The sequence below is a fragment of the Phaethon lepturus genome, unplaced genomic scaffold (assembly GCF_000687285.1).
Source record: "Phaethon lepturus isolate BGI_N335 unplaced genomic scaffold, ASM68728v1 scaffold18864, whole genome shotgun sequence".
Lineage (NCBI taxonomy): Eukaryota > Metazoa > Chordata > Aves > Phaethontiformes > Phaethontidae > Phaethon > Phaethon lepturus.
In genome coordinates this window covers 26,693-52,311 of record NW_010534279.1, presented here as the reverse complement: position 1 = coordinate 52,311, position 25,619 = coordinate 26,693, and the positions used below count along the sequence as shown (strand labels likewise).

The following is a 25,619-nucleotide window of genomic DNA, read 5'->3' as shown; positions in this document are numbered from 1 at the left end:
TTCTAAATGTGGATAGCAAATGTAGGTGGCAAAAGCTATGATCTTTAGCAATGACTGATACAATTCACAAGTAATAGGTTTTTCTGTCTTCTCAAATTAGCCTTTAAAAATAGTTACTTTTATAATATTACTCATTCTCAAGTTATATTTGAAATATTGCAGTTAAGATGGATAAAATGTGCGTCCTTTTTTCTCTGTATGGGATTCAAAAAAGCTTTTGTTCAAAATTCACACACCAAAACCAGCTCTGAGCAAGAGCAAATTGTGGACAACATCAGTAAATTAAGTTGGAAACACAGAAGTGAAAATACTGGTTTCGTTGTGGCACTGCTGGACGAGTTCAGCCAGCCTTATTTACCTGCTAAGTGAATGAACGTTACTGGAAATATGGACTCAAATTAATTAACGCAGATTGCAATTGTTCTTTGCACTTAAACCCTGACCCAAAAGGTGTGCCTTTTGCTGTGGTAATATGATCAGCCTGGTAGTTTCCAGGCACTTGAGAACAAATTTCAGCAGTATAAATAGACAGATAACAGAAATTATCATAATGAAATCAACACTGCTAAAAGCAGACAAAGTACCAAGTCCACGCAATTTGCAATCATATTAGAAGTGGAATGAAAAAAATTAGTACGCGTTTTGAGGCCCTGTTACAAAAGAGATACTCTGTTGAGTTTTGCTGGTTTAGAGCAAACAAACCTTTTTTAAATATTTAGAGAAGATTGAGTCTGCTTCCTGAAAAACCGAAGCCAAAATCTGAGCTGATTTGATTTGAAAGGAGGCCATCAACTCTTAAGCAATTTTATTCATGGCAGGTAGGAATTCAATTCCTTGTATTTCAGACTTACGTACGGTTTTCTTTTTTTTACAGTGTAAGAAGTAATGTTACTTACGATCATGCTGCTTCATCTGTTGAAAGAAGAATGTATACCATTCATGCTATAGAAATGCTTGTGTATATGATGGCTGCCAGTTTTCTTAGGACTGTAGCCAAAGAGTTATGTTTCTGATTTCATGGCTCAAAACTGGGAGCACATGTAGGTAAAAAGGGAGTTTGCTTGCCTTTTCAATGCTAAAAAGGTGTGGCCTTTTTTTTATTTTCTGTAATAAGTGTGTCAGTTTGGAGAAGTCAGAGACGTAGTTATGTACCATGAATCTGACTAAGCTTCCACTGAACTTTCAGCAGCAACTGATTGACTTCAGGGGGGAAATGTGAGGCTTGTGTTGGTCAGTAGGACTGAAAAATGACTGCTGAGCAAGCACGGGGAGTTGCTTGAAGAAAAAGTGGACACCTTTACTAACTGCTTCTCTTTTGGCTTAAAGAGGACATTGACAGAGGAGAAGTAGTTATTTCACACAAGGGCTGAGTGTTTCACGGGTTTACCCCCCAAGCAATGTTGTTAACATCTTGTTGATAATTGTGAGTTAGCAGCACTGTTGTTTGTGATGTTACTAGGAGCTTTGCAATACTTTGCTTTTCTCCCTTTATTTTTTTTCTTAAAGCTCTAGTTCCTGCAGTTGCATTATATGTGTAAAAAAAAAAGTCAATCTAACTCTGTTGTGTTGGTGAAAAAAATTCAAAAATTTTAGCTGACTGCATCCTGAAGACAAATTAAAAAGAACTCAAAATACTTTCAAATGTGAAATTGCGTGGGTTTTAGCCTCATATCATTGTTTGTATGCCTCAGGATGGATTGTATTTCAGTGGTTTAATATTATGTCTGGTCGGAGCAGAGTAGGAAAACTATTAACATTCAAACATTAATACTAATACATCCTTCTTTGCATTGACATGATGTGCATGTATCTGAACCGGTTTCTCTTGTCTGTCAGTCAGATTAAGGCAATATACCCCCTTACCTCCAGGCCCCCAGTTTTTTCCTTGAACCCAAGTGTCTCATCTTTCAAGGTATTGTTAAGACCATTTTAAGATACTTTCTTTGGGCGAGGAGCCAGAGGGATTATCTCAGGCCAGAACATCCTATAAAGCCAGGCATGAATGCACACTGGAAGCATAATTTTCCTGAAGACACATAGTTCTTGTGTGTTTATCATATTCTCAGATAGTAGTGGGTAATGTAAAGGGGAAAGCTCGTGTCTTATCAGCTCTTGAGGCTTTAAGTCAAAGGGATTTAATTTTCTTGGCATGTTCTGCATTTCCTGACATGAAAATGAAAACATCTCTGCCCAGCACTAGCTGCGAAGGTAGCGAGCATATTTTCTATTAGTGATCTAAATCTCACACTACCAAACCTGAGTGACTCTTCCTGGTGAAACTCCTAAGCTGTGCAAAATCTAGCCATAAACCAAGGCATGATACTTTCATCAGATGAGATGGGAAACTTTGCTTTTCATATTTCAGCCTTCACTAAAATGCTTACCCCCAGTTTGTAGCTAGCACAATTAGCATCAGCTCTGATGGGGCAATTAATTAAGCCAGAATGGGGAAAACAATTTGGAAACTAGTAGCAGTCTGTCAGAGTTCAGCAGTAGCTGATCACAGCAGTTAACTCCAAGCAGCTGCCTTGATCCCTTGGCAGACATTGCTGCCCTTGAGGTGCCGATGTCGGATCCCTTCCTGAACTGCTTCGTGAACCATGACAGTTGTGGAGTGGTTGGGATGGGGCAGGACCTCTGAGCTTTTAAGTCTGGTGTATTAAGGTAAATGGAAATTGTTGTTTGATTTTACAAGATGCTCAGCAGTTTCTGCTTTGTGAGCAGTACCTCTTCTCCAAGACCTGGTGCTTGTAACTTGGAGAGCTGCATAGGTTTCATTTGCCATTGCTGTATAGCTTTGCTTGAACCCGCAGCTAAACCAGGTGTTTTAAATCAGCTAGACTAGTTGAAATACATCTTAAGCCCCTTTCATCTGAAGAACTATAGCAAACTTTTTTTCTAGCCAAGTAATTCTTTCTAATGTGGGTAAATACCTTGTAAACTGAACATGTTCAAAGCACAACCTCGTGTGTTTCTTCTCTACCTCCAAATCAGTATTCATGATTCTGCCAAAGGCAAAGGACTATGGGGCACTAAGTAAGAATTCCTCTCCACTGCTTTTAGAAACAAAGAGATGTCTACCTTAGAGTTGCTCAGAAGTTGGGGAAAAAAACAATGAGTGAGAGAAATCAGAGAGAAGACACTTACTAAACATCTTTTTATTCTGTCAGCCTAAGTTGAGCTTTGCTGATGAACCTGAAATGAAGTAGCAAAAAACCAACTTGCTTTTACAGTATATTTCATCATATAATAATTTAATGAATATTAGTTACTTGTAGAAACACACAAGGTAAGGTTTGGGATGTTTTTAATATCAAAGATACTGTCTGAGATGAGTGTATACTTTAGAGCTGGCCAGAAACTGGAATTTCTGTTTCCTAAGACAGTCTAGAATTTGAAATTCCCACTATTTGGCATTAGGACACAAAACTGAATTTCCGAATATCTTTGATTTGGGATTTGATTTGTTTTGTTTTAGAAAGACAAAACCAGATTTTAAATATATATGTATTTTTAGTATGTAGATGTAGTGTTAGTATTTAAAGACGTTGTAATGAAATGTTCTCACGTAAGTCAAATTTTCAATTGGTTGTTTCAAAACCATTTACAATCAGTAATTCCTGAAAATATTTCACTTTTAACACAGTTTTTCAGAAAAGTGTCCCATCTGAATTCAGGTGTGGTTTTAATCAGTTTCTTTGATAAATGTAGAACAAACACAGATGCTTTACTCTTTGTAGTAATACTCTTTAGAAGGGCCATTTCTCAAAATGTTTTCAAAATAACCCTTTTGAAAGTTTAATATTATCACCGATGTTTTATATTGAGACAACAATGCGAAATAGTGCTACAACAGTATGTTGAGTTTTGCTTCATTGACAGAAGACCTCCTTTTTCCAAAGATGGTTCTTAACTCTGGAGTCAAGAACTGGATGATGTGAGCAAAGCGGAGGATTCATCTTTGTGGGGAAGTTATGACAGGAAAACAAGCCAGGATGCTGATGTCCTGCATGATGGCTTTCTGGACCACTGTCTTTGTGGCAAGGGTGTGAGGGATCTACCTCTGCTTTTGGAAGTGAAAAAAATCTGAATTTGTCCTGACAGGCAGGTGGAGTGTTGTCTATTCTCTCAGATTTTTGTGATGTGACGGAGATACGCCGAGATTTTGACCCTGTGTGCTAACCTCTGCATAGGAGTAAATTTGGTGCCTTTTTCCAAGAAGGCCAAGAGCTTCTGGTTAAATGTAAAGCAATTATTTTAAGGCTTTTCTGTGCAGTGAGGTCACTGCATAGCCAGAGAGGGTGTGACTTGATGACACATCAACTGTACTGTATAAATGCCCTGCATGACCATTCTTTAGGTGTCCCTGTTCTGGTGTGTTTTCAGAAGTGGACTGCACTACTGTGGGCCTAGGGAACATGAGATCCCAGTCATCAGGTTAGCACAGTGCTGTGAATTTGCTGTGGGCAGTTCAGGGAAATATATCCAGGTTTGTCTCAAGGCACTTCTAGTGATGGTACCTATCGTATGTATGACTGTCTAAATTAGATGTTCCTGTAGTTACCCAGAAGATTTAAGGAGAACGGAGTTTGACAAAGGGAATGTCTTTTTTTTTCTTTCCTTTCCTCCTGGCATTAATTGCTGGTTCCATTTTGTTTGTTGGTTTGCTTTTTAGTAAAGCTTGCTGATAGTAAAGAGGTGCATTTTAAAATAGTGTACTATTTATAGTCTCTTTTTTTTTCCCCTTCTTGAAACAAAGAATGAATGTTCTCATGCCCTAAATGAGTGAAAGACCTTCAGTGCAGGAGCCTTATCTAATGATATAATCAGACACGTTTTCAAAGTTAGAAGGGACCACATTTTATTCAAGACACCCCTGGTAATTTCATAGAAGGAGGAAGTGGAATAGCATTGCCCTTTGTAGGAGCCGTGATTATGCACATGGCCACAAGGAGCTAATGCCTGGCTGGCTGAGTTAATTATGCACTGGCTTGCTGCACACAGGTCATGTTTGACTAGCTTGTGAAAGGCAGCCTTGGCTGAGCTTGCTGCAACGCCGTGTGCAACGCCGAGCAGCGCTGAACGCAGTCCGGTAAGCGCAAGGGATGCCAATTGGTGGGAAGCATTTAAACTGGCAGGCAGAGCAGGTAGCAGAGTGCAGCGAGCAGCACACGCAAGGATCACAGGTTACATCTGGGATTTCGTGATGAATGCCTGATGAGCACGCTGATTAGACAGGCAGAACTCTTCAAGCTGTTGTAAATGTAGCTGAAAGAAGTGTGGCTGATAAAACAGCGAATTACCGCTCTCGTAAAGCTTTCCTTTGGCGTTGCAATATTTAAAGCACAGAAAGATAATGGAGAGAAAATTGGACAATAAAATGAAAAGGGAGCTGTCTTGCTTAGCTACTTTAAACAACAAAAACATAACCCTGGTGTCTATTCGTAAGCGGCAGGCAGCTCATGATGTGCCTGAACTACTGATTATTGGTGAAAAGTCCAAGACAGGATCTCCGGTAAAAGCAAGCACTAACTTGCAGAGAGAAGAGAAACTTTTGCAGAGTTACTCCATGGGAATGCCAGAAGTCAATACAGTTGAAAGACAGGTCAGTGAACTGGTTTTTGTGTCTTGGGAGGGAAGAGGTGTTGCTGAACTGGAAATTTAAAACAAAGCATGTTGGATGCAGATTGTATATTAAAGGAGGTTAAATCTTCTTTATCTAAATTGTCTCAATCCCCAGCAGGGATGCCTGCCCCATCACAAACAGTACACAAATGCAAAGTCCTCTGGCGATTCTCTGAAAGTAATCTTTGAAAGCAGATGTTAATTATGAGTTATGCTGTAGTAATTAATGAGCATTTTTTCAGCTCCACCTCTAATAATATAGAGTCGTGATTCTTAGTAAGGAAACATACTAGTATTTGTCCTTTTGAACTGCAGTTGCTTGAGTAGTTTGACAGCAGCTCATACTGGGTTATTCTCTGGAATCGTAGAAACTGCAGAAACATGAAAAGGTCCTAATTGTAGGTAAGTAGTTTATTTATAACTACTAAGTGAATGCTATCGAAAGTTCTTGATAATAGATCTGTGGCAACATTATTTTATTTTTTTATTCACTGTTGTATATAACACTGGTATTTTTGAAGATTAACTGTTGTGGAGAAGAGGCTTAGAAAGATCAATGCTGATAAAAACATGATGAGGTTTATTATTTTAAAAAGAGTTTTTGCTCTCTAAAAGGTATGTAAATTACAGTAGTGTAGTTTGGATCAGGGAATACTGTGAATACTTAAGGAAAAGAAACACTCAGAACAAATTTTGTGTCCTTTGAAACTGTGTATGCTTAGAATGACTTAAATAATTCGTGTCAGACTGGAATGAAATAACAGCCAGGACAGACCAAATATACCTGAAAGCTTCGTCTGCTTTGAGTTACTTCTTACATTATAAATGTTTTCTAGAAAACAATCATGACATAAATTACTTTGTTGTACTAAAGTACAAACTATTCAGTTCACTGTGATATACATGTTGCTTGTACTGGAGCCATGAAGAACATCACAAAGTATTTTGCTTTGTTTTAATTCTAAATTAGAAACAATCCATTTACAACAAGGCTTTCCCCTTTCCCATTATACCAAGCATGGTTTACAAAGCTCCCTTTAATTTAAAGGTACCTGTTAAGGTCTCTAAGGTTTGTTAACTACGGTGTACGTAGGTATCATTTCAGTAAGGCTAGCTGCAACTGCCTAAATCTTCCCCATCGTCCGTACTGTTGGAGAAACCCATTGCCATATGGGGAATAGCAGTCCCTTGGCCAAAGCATTAAGGCAACTAACTTAGTATTTTGAAAACAAAAGCACCACAGAGGCTGCTTTAAAGTAATATTTTCACTGAGTCTTGATTTCTGGGTGGAGAGGGTGGATTTTCCCTCATTTATGACTCAGGAACTGTTTAAAAAATAACAAGTTGTGTTACAAGTAGTTACTGAAAATAGTAGCTACTGACATTTTCTCATCTTCGCTAAGGTCGGGGGAAGGAAGAACAACCAGTTAAGATCTAATACATTTAAACAATATGCACTAACAAGATGGATGGACAAGCTGCACTGAAATTTGTTAAGGAGGATGAGGGTTGAATTTCTGCCCACTCAGAAATGCTGCTGTTGTAGGCACAAAATTGAAGACTCCGGACCTTTGATGTTCCTGAGGCTGCTCTGCCCTCATTTTGTTGTTCACTGACTGCCTATAACAAACTGGGAAAGCATCCGAAGTATTTAATTAATAGTACGTGGCTTTTCAGTTGTGTGTTACTGCCTGCCTGAATCCAAAGCCATGAATCAGTGGGTTGTGAAAGAATGAAGCAGGAAAGGTAAAACCGCAACACAGATAAGATAATTCTTCGGCAGCTGTGTGCTCGAAGGCGAGAGGGCAATACCTGGTTTTAGCCTGCGGTGGTATGGAGAGGAGGGCAGCCCAAAACCTTCGGAGACACCAGGCGAGAGGTTCAGTGAGGTCTGGCATTTGTGGGTGAGCGGACGGGGAGAGGCAGAGGGGAAGGCGCTGAACGGGCTGGGCCCCATCTCCTCGCTGGCTGACTGCTTGGCATCGCGGTGGGGAGTCTGGCGTTTGAATTTCAGGATGTGAAAATTGGCATCCCTGGAGGCCAGGAGAAGGAGGGCGGGAGGTCAGTGCCATCCCTGTGGTGAGAGCCTTGCTGGGGCACCAGAGAGGAGCAGCAGCCATGCTGGATCTTGGTGTGGGGGGTGCCTGGGGAGCTGTGGGGTGCGCCTGGCATGAGGCTGAGAGCTTTACACTGGCATTTTGGAGGTGGCTGCACCTCTTGGGAAGGGGAGATGGTGACGATGGCTTTCCCAGTGACAAGCCACCCCACAAGGTCACCGTGGAGCACAGGGGTGGAGGGAACATGGGGACCCAATCAGGGGAGGCTAGTGGCCGGGGTGCAAAGCTGAGGAGAGCACAAACCTTGTTGAATTTACAGCCATGGGGTTGCATCCATTGTCAGGATGCCGGTCACCATGTGCTGTATGGGAGGGTGTCACGCAGCGCTGTGGTTTCTTGTTCTTCGGGATTTTTTCCCAGTTCAGTTGATTTTATTCTGTATCCCCTCACTGCTATGTTAAACCCTTGGCCTTTGCACTTCTGAATGGCAGTACACCAAAGAAATAGCCCATGTTGGGGCACAGTGGGGCAGCCTGATTCCAAGCCTCTGAGGGCAGCCCTTGATGGAGTGGTTTTACCCCACCAGCCTCACAGGCCATGGACAGTGACCACCTTTCCTGCCCGGCCTGCTGCCAAGCTCTGGGTGCTGTAACGCCAAGAGCTGTGTGCCAAGCTGGGGCTTGAGACTTGGTGCTCCTAGTCCAGTAGTGTCTCCCTGCCCTGTTCCACCTCCATGTTTTCCCAAAAATTTAGTCCAGCCCCAGGGCGTATTCCTGTTGGATGATCTCCTTCCTGCTAGCTGGGGACAGTCAGGATGGGGAGCAGAATCTTCTGCCTCCTCCTGCTGCCCGCAAGCCCTGCTATGCCCCAGGGCAGCCATGAGTGCACCAACTCCTGTCTGGGGCAGCAAGGGTTGCTCTTCATGCCGGTGGGTTTGCTCTGAAATCCCCATACTGGGAGCTGGGCTTCATATGCCACACTCATGCACATCAACAGTTTCAGTTGCCGCTCGTCTTGGGTCTCGTTTAGAGCTGTCAGATGCAAATGTTTCTGCATCCAGCTCTGGTGCTTCCTTTAAAGCCCTCTCCATCTACTGCTGCTTCTGTGTCAATGGGTCCCTTCGTTTTCTTCTTTTTTTTCCCTCTGTTGTTTAAATGAGCTTCATAGCACTGCTGTATTGGCAGTGGCAAGATTTTGGTAGCGAGGGAGCTGCAGGGGTGGCTTCTGTGAGAAGCTGCTAGAAGCTTCCCCTGTGTCTGATAGAGCCAATGCCATAGCCCGCGCCAAAATGGCCCGACCACAGGCTGAGCCCATCAGTGACGGTGGTAGCGCCTCTGGGATAACATGGTTAAGAAGGGCGGAAAAAAACAGCACAGCAATTGCAGCCAGAGAGAGGAGTGAGACTATTTAGTCTGGAGAATAGGAGGCTTGGGGAAGACCTTATCACTCTCTACAACTACCTGAAAGGAGGTTGTAGAGAGGTGAGTGTCAGTGTCTTCTCCCAAGCAGCAAGTGATAGGATGAGAAAATGGCCTCAAGTTACACTAGGGAAGGTTTAGATTGGATATTAGGGAAAATTTCTTCCCCGAAAGGGTTGTCAAGCATTGGAACAGGCTGCCCAGGGAAGTGGTCTATTAAATAAATAAATAAATAAATAAATAACCTCCCTGGAGGTATTTAAAAGATGTGTAGATGTGGGGCTTAGGGACATGGTTTAAGTGGTGGACTTGGTAGTGTTAGGTTTATGGTTGGACTCGATGATCTCAAGGATCTTTTCCAACCTAAACAATTCTATGATTCTATGATTCTGTAATATGTAAAACAACCCTGCAGACACCCAGGTCGGTGAAGAAGGAGGGGCAGGAGGGGTTCCAGGCGCCGGAGCAGAGATTCCCCGGCAGCCCCTGGTGAAGCCCATGGTGAGGCCGGCTGTGCCCCTGCAGCCATGGAGCTCCACGGGGGAGCAGACCTCCACCTGCAGCCCGGGGAGGGCCCCACGCCGGAGCAGGGGGTTGCCCGAAGGAGGCTGTGACCCCGTGCTGGAGCAGGCTCCTGGCAGGACCTGTGGACCTGTGGAGAGGGCAGCTAGCGTCAACCCACCACAACAGCTTTCTGTAGGGATTCTTCTCTTTCAGACTAGATCCTGGCTCTGCTTTGCATTTTGAGTTGCAACTTTTGTATGCAGAATGGGGGAGGGAAAGAATTGTCATAATTTCATGTTTTCATTATTTATGCATTTTTTATATAGTCACTGTAAAAATATATGTGAGACTGGTAGAGCAAACAGACTTGGTGTACACCCGCCCCCTAAAAGTAAGCAGGCCTCCTTTGGTGTGAGAGTCCATAACTGCAGCCGGTTCTTCCACACTCCCATATGGATGTGGGGACAGATGCATTTTCATTATGTCATTGGGATTTCTCTCTAGGCAGAAGCAAGCAGGAGGGGCAGCTCCTGGGAATCCCAGAGATCCTTTTTTGGCAGTTTTAGAGTTGATTACTTCTTTGATTCTCTTGCAGATGGTGTCTCTGAATTACTATATAGCCTCATAGATGACATTTTATGTGTGGATGTTAGCTGATATTAGGAAACCCTCTTTTAAGACCTAGTGTGTGCCTTGAGGAAAACTAAGGGCATATTTCTGCATGGCTCGTCTTTGTGTCCTTATGTGAACCTCCTGTTTTTCTCTGATCTAGTGTAGAAACACCCCTTCTCGCAAATACACACATAGATGTATTTGTGCCCCTTCTTTTTTTTTAAGCTGTTAAACAATACTGAAGGCTTTATAAATAGTGTATTTGAACCTGTGCACATTTCTGGGTTTTGGGGGGAGATTCTTCAACTGTTTTGCATTTGTGGGGTTTTTTTGTTGTTTGTTTTTTTGTTATTAAAGGGGAAATATTTTTTTTTAATATCCATGTCCCCTCTCTAATTTTTCCTTTGTCATTTTAAAAATTTGTGTGCAGGGATTTTTCTCATAAACATCTGGTTTTGTCAAGTAACAAAATATTTTTGCCAATTCTTCTGAATGTTGGGATAGCTTTTTATTCAAAATGTAAAGTGGTGAAGTTTTGGTATTTCTGTGGCTTACAATGCATTGAACTAGTAGAATCAGTCCTTGCTTTTATGTTTTTCAAAAGACTGGAGGATGAGAAATACCCTTTAATCTTTTTATACATTTAATTTGAATTGCTTTTTTATCACTGGGTACTTAGGAAAACGGAGGCAGTTGGTGAGTGTAGGGGTGGAGGGAACACAGTGGAGGACATAAGGCCTGTGATGGTTCCTTGTTTTCACCTGCAAGTGGCTGCCAGAAATGCTGTGAAGGGGAGCAAAAGAATGGAGATGTTGGTCTTGCCCATCTCTCATGCTCTGTTTCACCAAAGGATGCAGAAGGCAAATGCCTTTGTTGTACGAGCCAAAGTAAATGTACAGGGTGAGCTCCTGTAACTCATACGTGGATTTTCACTTTGCCAGGTGTTTGTAATAAGAAGAGCTGGCCACCACCAGCAAAGTGTCCTTGGGAGGCTGAGGAGAGGAGATAGGGAAGAGGAGACAAGGGACAATATCCAAATAATGTTTCTCGAGGTAGACATTACAATAAATGCATGTTTAAGTTTAAGCAGCATTTGAAATGCAGTGCATGAGAGACTGTTTTTGTTTTCAGACAGGCTTCTTTTCCATATACAAGGCCATATTATTATTTTAAATTGTGGGAAGGCCCAAATAGGAGGAAATAAGCATGCGGTCATCTTTGTGTGTGCTTAAACAGGGAACCACCTCTGCAGGGAGGTCCGATTGACTTTATATTTTGTTTTGAAAGTAGGGCCTGGCTGTGCATTTCCATGTACATTGGGGATTTCACTAATTTCTGGGAAGGGAAGTGCAAGGAGAGGGACACGTGCTGCCAGGTCTGTGGGAGGGGGAGTTAAAAGGGGATGTCGGGGCTAAAATAGTCCTGTGACTATTCTTCTCCAGCATCCCCGGAGCCTTGAGGCCAAGCAGAGAGGGAGGGAGCAGTGGGGGAGAGCTTGTGGTCAGTATAGCGAGGGGCTGCTCCATAATGCCGAAGAGTTGAAATTGCTCATTTCTCCTCCTGTTCTAATAAATACAATACGGAGAAGGCTGAAAGCAAATTTCTTGTGTTAAATTTTTGCCATTTTCATCATGACCCCAGACCTCATTATTCCCAAGCTGTCTGAGCGTGAAATAAAATCAGATTAATGAATTTTGAATACTGCATCAGATGAACTGGATATAGTCTAGTGTTAATAAGCAGCCTAAATGCTTCTCATCCACATTGTGGTACCAAAGATGAAGTTTTCTTGTCAGTGGTAGGAACAAGATTTGTGGTACCAAGCCTGATCTGGTGACCTCTTCCCTGCACTGATGCCCAGCATTGGGTGTTTTATTGAATGGTGGAGAGCCCACGGCTCCACAGGCGAGTGAATAGATTTGTTGCACCTAGATATTTAGTAGCTAAAGCTGCCTTAAGTCACAAACATGAATTTTGATGTTCTTTCCATAAAACCAGACAATCTGGGACTTGTCCCTCACCTTGTCAATCTTCCTTATCACTTGGCATTAAAAATTTCCTTTGATGACAGAGTCTGTGCTCCGATTACCTGTTCTGTGAGAAGCATTGCATTTATAACTTTTTTTTTCGTATTTCATTTTCAATTGAGTTGAGTGCACTAAACTGTAGAGTCTCAGTACTGTGGAACCCATGATCTGGCTGATGGATAGTCCACTTCTGGACGGTCTACTTCAACACTGGCCATTATATCCTGAAAATAGGTGTTGGATAAAACCAGTGAGTGCTTGCAGCTCAATAGATGGTCTTTCTTAGGTGCATTGCAAAGAGGTAGGTGAAACTAAGCCATAGTGGAAGTATCTGCACACAGGTCTGTGTCTTTTAAGATCTTTGTCGATTAGATATAGATTTTAACTTAAAGATCTGTATATACGCAGACAGCCCAGGCCTTGTGCACATGCGTACAGATCTTCAGACATCACGCGACTGGTCCTGCCTGCGCCACCTGGTTTCAGGCTCTTGGGAAATTCTTGATTCTGTTTTCTGTGGGTGTTTTAATTTGGTTTTGTTTGGTTTCAACTCCTGCTGAGCAATAGCAGGTTTGTCAGACTGAGCCGGTGTCTGACATTTGTGGAGAGACATTCAGCACACTCTGCTGTGACCCTTTGTGCAGGTGACTGTGTGCTCTGAAGAGCAGAGCTCAGGCGCCGTAGTGAAAGTAAGTGCCTCGTGGTTGCAAAGAGCTCAAGTTTTAAATGATTGGATTGGAAGTATTGAGACAATTTTGCTTTTATATCCCTAGTGAATATTTTTTAAATTGCTGCTCAAGAGAAGTGTCAGAGGCCTGATTCATCATTGTGGTCATAGCTAATGGTAATGGTAACATACTGAAAGTGTAAGTTAACATTGTGAAGCGTTTTGGCGGTATAGACTGACTTGAGAGCACTTCTCATATGTGCTTGAGAGCACATGCAGAATATTGCTGTTTTTACAGTGCTAAAGACACGTGCATTTTATTTTTATTTTACCTCTTGCTCTTTAGGCTTTGTCCAACACTGATCCTCCTCCTGGCTGTGAGCTGGAACCTACAATGAAACACAGTTTTGCTTTTGACAACATGGGCTATGAGGAGAGCTTTGAAACTGCGCCCTCTCCATCTTCCCAAGAACACACTGTGGCAGTCAGCGTTGTGGGAATGACTTGCCAATCTTGTGTGCAGTCAATAGAAGGCCGAATTTCCAAGGTGAAGGGCATTGTGAGTATTAAAGTCTCCCTTGAACAAAACAACGCTCTAATAAAGTATCTGCAGTCGGAAATAAGTCCTGAACAGATTTGCCAGGAAATTCAGGATATGGGCTTTGATGCCAACATAGAAGAAGAGAGGTTGACAACAGCAACCCTAAATTTGTCATGCTTGAGAGAAGCAGTAGTTAAGCTTCGGGTAGAAGGCATGACATGCCAGTCCTGTGTCACCAACATTGAAGGAAATATTAGGAAACTGCATGGTGTGGCTAAAATAAAGGTGTCACTTGGTAACCAGGAAGCAATTATTGCCTACTATCCTTACATCATTCAGCCTGATGACCTCAAGAGCCATATAAGTAATCTGGGGTATGACTGCACCATTAAAAGTAAATCAGCCCCTTTGAAGCTGGGTGTCCTTGATCTCGGGCGCCTGCAGAATGCAAACCCCAGGGAGACACCAGTAAATCTCGAGAGTGATGGGGTGGATCCACCGGTCGCCAAGATGAGTGGCACAGCTACAGTGGCTGTACGGATAGAAGGCATGCACTGCAAGTCCTGTGTCAGAAACATTGAAGGAAATATATCAGATCTTCATGGCATACAAAGTATTAAAGTGTCTTTGGAGCATAAACGTGCTGTGGTACAGTACAGCCCAATTTTAATTACCCTGTCAGCTGTGCAGCAAGCTATTGAATCCCTTCCACCTGGAAACTTTAAAGTATGTCTCCTTAATGGTTCAGAAGCTAATAAGGGAGCATCTGCATCACCTGCTTTTCTATGTGATCCCTTCAGAGAGCCACTGCAAGACACTACATGCACGGCTGTTGTTAGGATTGATGGCATGACCTGCAATTCCTGTGTACAGTCCATAGAAGAGACCATATCACAAAGACAAGGAGTGCAATGTGTAGCAGTTTCTCTAGGTGACAGAACTGGGACCATACGTTATGATCCAGCTGTCACTAATGGAGAAGAGTTAAGAGCTGCCATAGAAGACATGGGGTTTGATGCTTCTGTGCTGACAGGTAACACTTTTTTCTTCTGTGGGTAGCGTGCTGAGCTGGGCCATGTGACACCTGTGTTGAGATTCTCTTCTGGAGAGAAATTCTTAGAACATTACATTGGCATTGTCTTTTCTAAGGGACTGGCCTGATCTGACCTCACTTAGCAAGGGAGAGAGATTTCAGCGGGACCTGAAATAAGAGGCACCTTATTTCAACCTTTAATAACTGCACTAGTGGGTGCAGTTACATACACAAGAGTTACAAGTTACAACTCAACAAGAGTCGAGTTACATTATGAAACCAAGAGGTTTGGATGTTGGTACAAGGTCTTTCAAGTAGCTGACCCACTTATCCATTGAAGTAGGTTTCCTCCTATGTCCACAGGCTGCTGTAAGAAGACCTATAAAACCAAATGTTTTCACACTAAAACCCACAAACTTAATGAAATCTCTTTTGTTTGAAACCACTTTTTACCTAGCTAAAATTTAGTGTCCTAACCCTTTGACCTTTAGTTCTTGGGTACTTTACTAGCCCTTCTTTACTAAACCTTACTTTAAGTGAGATAAGTGCAAGATGCAGGTACTCTTTGGTGGGAGGGGGTGCTCTTACATGCCAACTGCAGCACAGTTTGTACATCTGTACATGTGCTCAATGTTTAAGAAGTTGCTATGGTGCACAATATCCTCTCTAGCGAATTTCAAATGCGGCAATATTTGTCTGCTTCAACTCAACAGATTTGCTTTGAGATACTGGTGTAGTTTACAAGCAATGAATTAGTTCGATCCCAATATACCACATCCTATTAGCTTTTCTCATGGGTCTAATCCCTCTGAATCTGTGGAACTGCTACAGATGAGGAGAACGTATGTGGTGTTTAATTATGATTTGTTTGGTCTATAATTTGTTGGTGGGAGACCTCCTGATCATTTGTGGAAAAGGGAGCCTCTGTGTTTAACATGTTCAGAAGCAACTCTTGCTCCTTTACACAGACCTTTGCCCAAGAGAAGCAGTTTGTGAATGCAGCTGGAGCTGTTGGGTTTCTATTCAGTGTCTGCTAAAGAACAAAAATGATTGCAGCAGGCCTGTATGCGTGGAGGTCTTCTGGGTGCTGCAAATTCTTCCACTACTCATTTTGCAGTACTTGCAGTGTAACTGTTGTGCCATAAAGAGAAACCTATTGAGAAACTTGTCCTTTTCCTTGTTTGAGATGAAATGCTGTGAGTCCTGCATAGATGACAACAAGGACAGAATGGATGTGAGACTGGACTGCGCTCTCTGTGCTGGATAAGGACCCTCTAGATACCAACATACCTTTATTGAGTGGAGGTATCTGTCAGGTCTAGGCATTGAAATTGGAGGGAATCATTTGCCATCTGAAAGTGGAAAACCAGTTCTGTAGAGCTAAATGGTCATGTAAGTGGTACTGGTGAGGGGATGTTGTTATATGCATAGTAACAATCTATATTATTTCCATGAAGAGACCAAGATTACCATGTCACCTTTCAAACAACTAAGAGACTTTGCATGGTTGATAAATGTGACCTGCTTGTAGTTTTACATCATCCATTTGCACTGTAGATAGTGTTTGTTCAGTTTATTGTGCATTTATTCAAGATACCGCTGCTGGAGAACGTAGGCACCAGCCTGATGCCAGCAATGATGCCATGCAGACTCGAGCTCCAGAGCCTCCTCACCAAGGCTGTGCCTTGGATGCTCTTCCAGACAGTCCTCACCTTGATGGGCCAAACCACCCCAGCAGAGTGACAGCGGAAAAGTGCTTTTTACAAATCACGGGCATGACCTGTGCTTCATGTGTGTCTACCATTGAAAGAAATTTGCAGAAAGAAGATGGTAATAAATTTAACATTCTTATAACGAGTCTATAAGGGACTAGGGGTTGGAAAGGGTATTCTATGTGGTTAATGGAAGAGGCTGTGATACAACACCTTGAGGTTAAATAGACTTGATGCTCTTTCTTAGTGCTAATGTAACTACATCACTGTTTTAACTATCCTACTGCACTGGTGGACAAACCTGATGGACAGTAAGTTGTAATGTGATCAAAATTTCAAATAAGGCTTAAGACAAGAACAGAAGAATGATTCTCATTTAGTTTTTAGGCCGTTATTGCTTTACAGAGCAATCTATCTCTTCCAGAGCTGCTGAGAGCTCTGGCACATTTGTGATGTGAAGGTATTCAGGGCACATTTGCACAAGCAGGTACAAACAAATGCGTGGCTCCAGTGCCTGGGTAATTATAAAATAAGCTTAGGCACAGCAAAGCTTATTAGGTTAGAAGTCTGGATTCTGGAGCTGCCTTTCCTCTGGCCATGTAGAAGATGAACAGATGAGCCTCAGCAGTGTCTGATTTAATTTGTGTAGGATGCCTTTGGAGGGTTTTGCTTATGGATTCCAGCTCCCCCAGTCTCCCAGTGATGGCCTTGCTGCCTTGATTTAAAAATCCAATAAACCATTAGCATTTCAGAGCAATTTTTTTGCCTGTGATTTTTACGTTTTGCTTTTCAATTCTAAATGTAGATTTCTGTGTTTTATTTATTTTAAAAAAGAAAAAAAAAAAAAACAAAGGGAAAAGCAACAAAAGAAAAAGGCCTAGCATTGTGCTGTGAGGTTTGTTTAGGGCTTCCCAAACTTAGAGAGTCCAAGTTAGAGCTTGCAACAATAAGTGCAGAGATTGCTTCTGAACATCCTTTTTGTCTCTTTAGATCATAGCAAAACTCACCTCCTTCCCTGTGTAACTCTTGCAGTTCTCATTGCTAAAGGGGACTGCAGTGTGACTGGCTCTCAATAAAAACTTTGCTGTCGTGGCTAGGGAACAACACTAGAAGGAGGCAGAGAGAAATCATTAGGCTTATAACATCTCTAAGTTGTTACAGTCCTCATTGAAAATCACTTGCAATATTTTATTTTTCTTCCCTTCAAAGGAGCTACATTATCTAATATTTTTTATTATTGCCACTGCAGGAATTGTTTCAGTGTTGGTAGCACTGATGGCAGGTAAAGCAGAGATAAAATACAAGCCAGAATTCATACAGCCTCTTGAAATAGCACAACTGATCCAGAATTTGGGTTTTGAAGCTACCATCATAGAAGATCATGCAGAAACAGAAGGAAATGTGGAGCTTCTTGTAAGTTGTGTGTATTAGAAACTCTATGTTGGTTTTGGAAAAGTCAGGTTTGGAAGAATCAGTTTCTTGCAAAGGCTTTCATTTAAGGAGTTGTGGCTTCACCAGGTCAGTTTTGGCTGGTGACACTATTTTTTTAATTCTTAATTGCTGAAAAGACAAAATCAATTTGTCTTAAAAGAACCTGAAGGTGCTGAAATAAAAAGTGATAGTTGTATGTACAGAATAGACTTTTCTTAGCAAGGAGAAATGAAACAGAACTTTTCTGTGAAGGCACTTCAGTCAACAGTACAGACTCTGAGCGACTGAGAATGTATCACTAAATACATGTTGATAATGCCTGGGGCTTTTTACAGAGGTCTGAGAACTTTGGGTAAAATTAGTAAATTGTTTATATGAAGGAAAAGTTCTTCAAAAGTCTATTTTTATTCTCTGACATATGCCTACTACAAGGCAGATAAGAACAGTCTGCAGTTGTGCTAACAGAACAGAAAGTGGGAACATGCCTATTGACGCCACAGGAAAATTTAAGTGAGATGAAGTTACACATGCAGTGTATGACTTTGGCAATATAGCTGCTGATAGAACTATATTAGCTATGCTATTACAGTTAATACAATGTAAGAGTGCTGCTATACAAATATATAGCTGTGACTATAACTGCTGGCTGCAGAATTTTATTATAAATTATGTTCTCAGCTTTGTTTCATTCTAAGACAGCTCTATAAAATCTTCATGCTGAGGCCTTGGGTCAGTACCAGCAGACCTTGAATAGTCCTTAGTACCTTGGTGACACAGGGAGGCCTTGTCTCAAATTCATCCACAAACATTGGGTGAATGTGGGGGACTGCTAACTGTACCTAAATTTGCCTTTTCTTTAGATTGCAGGGATGACTTGTGCTTCTTGTGTTCACAATATTGAATCCAAACTCATGAGAACAAATGGCATATTCTATGCCTCAGTTGCACTTGCTACTTGCAAAGCTCACATCCAGTTTGATCCTGAAATTACTGGACCTCGAGATATTATAAAAATAATTGAGGTAGGCTTTAGAAATTTTTTTATGTATGAGCAATTATATGTTGAAGTTAAAAAAGGAAATAAATCAGCTGATATTTGAGAGGTTTTACTGACTTTTGCAGATGACATGGTAATCGTCATATGTTTTTATGCTCTTGTGGTGAAGCTGCTGTGCTCCATAGTAATGCATAGTCCCTCAGATTGTTACTCTAAAAATACACCCTAAAAACTACAAAAAATTTTTATCTATATCTGGTAAAAGTGTCATGTACTCATTCTTTGCAGTTCTGTGTGTAGAATCATGTATCTCTGATATCCAGTCATTTCAGTGAAGTGTTGATACTTCAGAAAAAAATACTACTTTCTCTTGCCAGTGAAAGAGGCTGTAAAAGAAGTTTTGCAACAGCTCATACCACAAGTATTACACATCTCTCTATACACTGGCATTTATCCCCACATCAATTCAGAGAATAACCTTTTTAATCTAAAAGGGCTCGTGATACAGCCACTAAAGGAAAAAAATCCTGGCTTACCAGTAACCAAACAGATCATAACATCTGCCATTATCATGGCCCAGGTGTGGACAAAACTTTTTTTCCTTCTCTGCCCCACCAGAAGGGAAAAGGCAGCATGCAGTGAGTAGTCAGGAGGACAGCAGAGACTGTTTGTCTTTCGTGTTCTAGAGTATTTACTCAGAAAAAAGCTCCTAGACCGCAGAATTGATGTGGCAGCAGTGATTAACATGTTAACTAGTAGACTCTTCAAGCTGGCAGAGTAGTTCTGTAAAGTGCATCTTGCCACAGGAGCACCTCATGATGCAGTTATGAAGTTTAAATGTATTGTGCTTTGCAAGTGTGCTTTGGGTTTGTGGGTACAGCGGTAATTCTACTGCAGTAACCCACTGAAGTGTCAGTCAAAACTGGCTTTTTGCATATTTTTGTTTCTGGGATGCTTATGTTGTTTTACAGGTTTAAACTGATTCTAGCCACTTTGATTTTCAACTTTAGGTGTATCTACTCAACTGTATCGTTACGGAGATGCTTGCAAGGTTGACTAGCCCAGTGGCTTGTACATTTTTACCTTCCTTTGTGGTATTTCCCATCTCTCATATTTCTTCCAGTGGAGATGAAAGGGCATAAACTTCCCTTGAGGAGGAGAGTGGCAGAACTCCAGCTGCTAGTGGGAGCTTCCTGTGCCTAAGCAGCTAAGAAAATGGGGACACTTACTGCATCTATACAGTGTCCATATATAGGTAGAAGAAATCCTTTGTGGTGCACGTTTTGAGTATTGTCTGAGATATCCTTTCATGTTGGCAGGATCTAAAAATAAATAAGAAGTTGTCATTTATTAAATATGGAACAGTGTCCTTTTCTGACATTTCTTCTAAAAGTAGTGTCATTTCAATATGTTATAAGTAGTATGGTTAGTTTAATCAAAACTAACTCATCTTTCCTCCCCTTTCAATAAAAAGGAAATTGGCTTTCATGCTTCTGTGGCTAGAAGAGTTCCAAATGCACACAACCTGGATCATAAAAAAGAAATACAGCAGTAAGTATTTCTTTCTCTCTCCCTGATGAATGTGTATATATCATCTATTGTAACTCACCTCCCTCCCTGCCTCCTTCGCAGTTCATTTAGCTGATGCCTGTGTAAAGCATATTTCATTTTATGATTTGCCATTTGATTCAAGTACTTTTATTACTTTCATTAGTTTCAGTTTTCAACTGATGGAAGTCTATACAGTTAAACATGTAGGAGACACTGAAACCGTCCCAAAGTGTTGGATCTTTCCCAAATATCCTGAAGCTGTGTGTTCGTACAGTACTAGTACTGCAAGCTCTGCACTGCGAGCACACTGTTTGGCCTGGGTACTGCGGGGTGTACAACAACCAGGGATTTACAGCTTCTACTTTTCAGGTGGAGGAAGTCTTTCTTGTGCAGCCTACTGTTTGGTATCCCTGTCTTAATCCTAATGATTTATATGCTAATACCCGACGGTGAGCACCATGGGTCTATGGTGTTGGAACAGAATCTCATTCCTGGATTATCAGTTTTAAATCTTCTCTTCTTTGTCCTGTGCACTTTTGTTCAGGTATGTCCACAAAACTTCCTAGGGGTTTGTTTTCTATTCATCTCTCATTTATATATTCCAGTCTCCTATCTTTATCACATCAGAAAGGTTTAGTGGATTAGCCCTGCCCTCTTGTCTGTACCACCTATGCAGAATGAAGTGGCACTTTTCTGCAAGTTATCCATTCTGTAATTGCTCACAGCACTTATTCCTTCCAAAGCTGCGTCAGATAGTTTTCCAAGTGGCGAAGGTAGTGTTAGAATAAAGAAATACCTGATCAGCTGCAAACTACTTGGGCAGCTATAGGTAAATCCCTTCAACTTCTGTGCCTTGTTTACTTTGCATTGCTGAGGAAAAGGATGATATTTAGCTGGCAGAGTTGTTTTGAGAACAAGGAAGGGCAAGTGAGAGGATGACATTGGAGTCAACCTCCTAGTAGACCACTCCACTGAAGTTACATATATGAAGTTCTATATTTTCATACATATATTCACATCTATCTATCTATCTATCTATAAAATTTGCATGGGACAGCAATGCTTTCCCTTCCCTACATATTTATAATTCTGCTATAGGCGGTATTATGTACTCTCTGCTTTCACTGCTGTGATCTTAATATGAGTCTGTCCATGCTTACACCAACAGTTTCTTGGTGGATGGTATTTTTACTTACAAGCTTACAAATCACTGAAGCACAAGGCGGCCAATATGGATGTCCTCATTGTACTGGCCACAACGATTGCTTATGTGTATTCGTGTGTGATCCTGATGGTAGCAATAATTGAAAAGGCGGAGAAAAGCCCTGTCACTTTCTTTGACACTCCTCCGATGCTGTTTGTATTCATTGCCCTTGGGAGATGGCTGGAACACATAGCAAAGGTAACTCATCTTCACACTAATTGTTGTGTGTTTATGATGAGAGTAGAGTAAAACTGTTCAGCAGAATTTTGAATCAGATGTTTCTGGTCATTTAGAGTTCATTGTGTTAAGTAGACATCAGCATTTATATATCTTAATATATCCTAAACATTTATTTCTGTTTCTTAGAGTAAGACCTCAGAAGCTCTTGCTAAACTTATATCTCTTCAAGCCACAGAAGCCACTGTGGTGACTCTTGGACCTGACCACTCTATCATCAGGTATATATTTCTGAACCAAAACCCCTTCAGCCTTTCTGGGTGCACAGACTAGGCTTGATGCAGCTAATGTGAAAGCATGATTATTCTTTTGAAGCTGATGGTATAAACATTCTGTCTGTTCTACTTGTGTCTTTTGAAGGGAGGAGCAGGTAGCTGTTGAACTCGTTCAAAGGGGTGACATTGTAAAGGTTGTTCCTGGTGGAAAGTTCCCAGTGGATGGAAAGGTCATTGAAGGCAGTTCTATGGCAGACGAGTCTCTCATTACTGGTAACTTCCCTTACACTTATGCAAAGAAGTGAAATCTTCTAGAACACTTTCTTACAAGAAAAGAAAGCAGACCCAACCTGAAAGCTGCTGTCTGAATAACCTCCCACCTTAATGAACGCTGTGCCTGGCCTTTGTGAGCTTGAATCCAAATTGTGCGTCTGCACATACCCTAAAAAGCTGAAGAATTTCAGTTTGGTCACTTTTACTAACCTACGGATGGGGTGGGTAGGGTCTAAACACTGTTGTCATTATTCCAGAGATCTGGTGGGAGTTTCCTCTGGAATGTATTTGTAGAAATGGGACCTTCTCAGCAATAACTTCTAAAGGGCAATGGGGAAATATTGCTGAGGTGTTGGGGTGTGTATGGATGGGCACTGAACAGGGCTTCTGACAGAGGTCTCCCAGTGAGCAAGAAGAGGAAAAGAAAGCCTCACGACTTGATGCTCATTAAGAGCCATGGGACTTTTTCACAGCTTCTGAAATTTTCATTTAATTTTGTAAATATAATAAGGATTTACTGCATCATGCAATTCTTTTAAATAAGGTAAGGGATATAAAAATTTTACATTGGCATTGGCTTACTTGTTTTAGTTATATATTTACTTTGCTTGGGGAACAGGGGAACCCTTAGTTTAAGAGTTAAGCAGTCATTATCACTAACCCTAAAAATAGAGAAAATAAAGGTTTTGTAGAGCTAGTATTCTTGGAGAGGCAGCGTGAGAACAGGAGCTTTGCCACAGAGAGAACTTTTCTAGTCTTTGAAAACTGAGGGTGGTGGAAATAAAGACAGATTGCTCAAACTCCCATGGCTATGCAGTCTTAATTGGAGAAATTCTTAGCAGTTCCTTTTACAATCAGTTTGCTCCTGGCCCTTTTGAAGGATGGCATACTGAAGGGTTAGGACCAAGAAAACACCATTTGATTTGAAACTAAACCGAGAAAAAGTTTTATAGAAGTATGGTAGCACTTATGCATGTTTTTACTAGACAGAGATATACAGTATGTGATTTCTTGTCTTTATTGCTTAGCATGCTGATTTTGCCAGCATACAATGAGCTGTGTGCTAATGAACTATGTTCCCTATTATTAGGGATATTGCCTGATTTATTCTTAACTTTTGTTTCTAGGGGAAGCTATGCCAGTCACTAAAAAGCCTGGGAGCACAGTGATTGCTGGTTCTATAAATGCACATGGCTCAGTTCTTGTTAATGCAACTCATGTTGGTAATGATACCACTCTGGCACAAATCGTTAAATTGGTGGAAGAAGCTCAAATGTCAAAGGTAAAAATAATAGAAAAGAAAAACTTTTTCACAGATTTGGATTATATAAGAAAAAGATTCTGTATTTTTATATATTTACTTGTTCAACAGTGTGCTTTCCAGACTTCAAAAAAGAATCAGATTAAGAATATTAGATATTTTAATGAACTTTACATATTTATGTGTTTTGATCATAAACATGCAAACACATGTTTTTCTTTTTTATAGGCACCCATCCAGCAACTGGCAGATAAGTTTAGTGGATATTTTGTTCCATTTATCATCATCATTTCAACAGTGACATTGATAGTATGGATCACAATTGGTTTTATAAATTTTGATGTTATTGAAAAGTATTTTCCTGTAAGTAATTTCATTAAGAGCTGGATTTTGGTATTAGGATATCTTCCAGTGTAATTAACATAACTTCTGTGTGTAGGGTTTGATGCTGCAACCTGTACAAATACTTTTGTACAACATGGTGTTTTCCATATAAAGCACATAATTACACTAATTAAAATCTATCTGCAGTTATAAGCGTACCTTTGCATTTACCCCTTAGTTCTGCACGGTGTTCCTACAAACTGAAATTATTGGCAATCTTTCTGGACTAAACGGGATCTGTAGCTGCATTGCAAGGAGCTGAGCCATTCCTATATTGCCTGAAATTTTTTTGGACATCCTTGTTCCTGATGGCAGATAGTGGGTTTGTCTTTAGAAAGAAGATAAGCTTCTGTTATCTTTAGGATGTGTCTTTGCTATACTCAGCTACTGTGGGGATCTGTGCACCTGGAAATAGGGTTCTCGTTTACTAAGCTATAAAGGAAATGCCTGCAAGTCATTTCCTTTTTGTCATCTGCGAGCCTGAGAACAGAGTCAAGCATATGTGTGTTTGAGCAGAAAAAAAGACAGAAAATACTGCCATAAACAATTCATAACATTGACCTGTCTCTACCATTACAGTAACAATAATAGATTGCTTTCCTATACTGGAGGTTTCCAGGTAAATGTGTTTTTTGCAATGGCTATGACTGATTGTACGTCTATGTTACCATCTTCTATCAGCAATCATACATCTCCTCTTGTTTTTTTCGCTCTCTTCCCTCTTCTTGCAGAATCAGAACAAACACGTTTCAAAAGCTGAACTAATACTGAGGTTTGCATTTCAAACCTCAATCACTGTGCTGAGCATTGCATGCCCCTGTTCTTTAGGGTTGGCTACCCCTACAGCTGTGATGGTGGGCACAGGAGTTGCTGCGCAGAATGGTATTCTCATCAAAGGTGGAAAACCCCTGGAAATGGCACATAAGGTTAATCATTCTGTACTTTTGTAGCTTAACCAGCTGTTGCTACATGCGATATAATTTCCCAGGAAATCCTGCTGGTCCAGAGAAAGACTGCAGAATGTTGGGTTTTGGTTGCCTTTTTTTTTTTTTTTTTTTTTAATATTGGTTGCTGCTCATTCAGGTAAAGGAGACAGATCTGACCTTCTTTCTTCAAAGTAGTCACAGCAAAGTGTTTAGGGCCGACAGTTCCTGCAATCTCATGCCAGTGAGGCTGCTAATCTTCTGCATGACCTCAGAGGTTTCTGACTTCTGCACTCTCTTTATGTCTTCTGCAAAAGAGCCCAATAACCCAGTGTTTTCCTTCTTTCCTCAGAGGACTGTTGTGAAATGTATATATTGTTCATGATCAGTAGTTCAGAATGTAGAATGTAAGAGAAAAACCGAATAATTTGAAGTTGTTTTAGTGTATAGAAAAAAGATGGAAGGGAGGCAGAAAAAGCACTTCAGTGACAGAAAACTGATGAAAAGAGGAGGAGGTTTGACATGTCCACAGCCAGTGAAAAGAGTATGAGTTTAAACCATGCTATGGTAGACTGGATTAAGTGAAAAGGATGTTAAGAATAAGTTAATCGGACTGATAATTCTTATTCTTACTCGACATTATAAAGCGCAGACCAGAAGCTTTTCCAAGGCTCTGCAAAAACCAAAAAATGACTGCTAATGAGTATCAAGACTTTTTACCTCTTGAATCTAAGTAAAGCTAGGGTCAGGGCTTGGAAAATTAGATGACCTATTGGATCCTGCAAGGTTGGTGTGTTGGAATAGCTGGGAATGGAAATAGTGCCTACTGTGCTGAGTCTTTTGGGTTTTGTGTTTTTCTGTGCTGTGTTTACTTTCAGGATAGAACTGAAAATAGAACTTTGGCTTTGGGTTTCAGTGTATGTGGGGCTGTGTTTTTTTGGTTCATT

General features: G+C 41.0%; 1 protein-coding gene across 1 annotated transcript in view; it reads left to right on the top strand.

Annotated features, from left to right (window-relative positions):
- Positions 1–5,356: 5,356 nt before the first annotated feature.
- ATP7B (ATPase, Cu++ transporting, beta polypeptide) overlaps positions 5,357–25,619 on the top strand; it is a 30,640-nt gene continuing 10,377 nt past the window's right edge. Inside the window, exons 1-13 of the mRNA XM_010285483.1 lie at positions 5,357–5,605; positions 13,257–14,484; positions 16,078–16,314; positions 17,446–17,609; positions 18,488–18,649; positions 20,099–20,175; positions 20,545–20,719; positions 21,344–21,577; positions 21,746–21,837; positions 21,977–22,104; positions 23,232–23,386; positions 23,594–23,728; positions 24,481–24,675. Of these exons, the coding sequence (XP_010283785.1) occupies positions 5,357–5,605; positions 13,257–14,484; positions 16,078–16,314; positions 17,446–17,609; positions 18,488–18,649; positions 20,099–20,175; positions 20,545–20,719; positions 21,344–21,577; positions 21,746–21,837; positions 21,977–22,104; positions 23,232–23,386; positions 23,594–23,728; positions 24,481–24,675 (3,231 nt within the window). The remainder of the gene's footprint in view (positions 5,606–13,256; positions 14,485–16,077; positions 16,315–17,445; positions 17,610–18,487; positions 18,650–20,098; positions 20,176–20,544; positions 20,720–21,343; positions 21,578–21,745; positions 21,838–21,976; positions 22,105–23,231; positions 23,387–23,593; positions 23,729–24,480; positions 24,676–25,619) is intronic.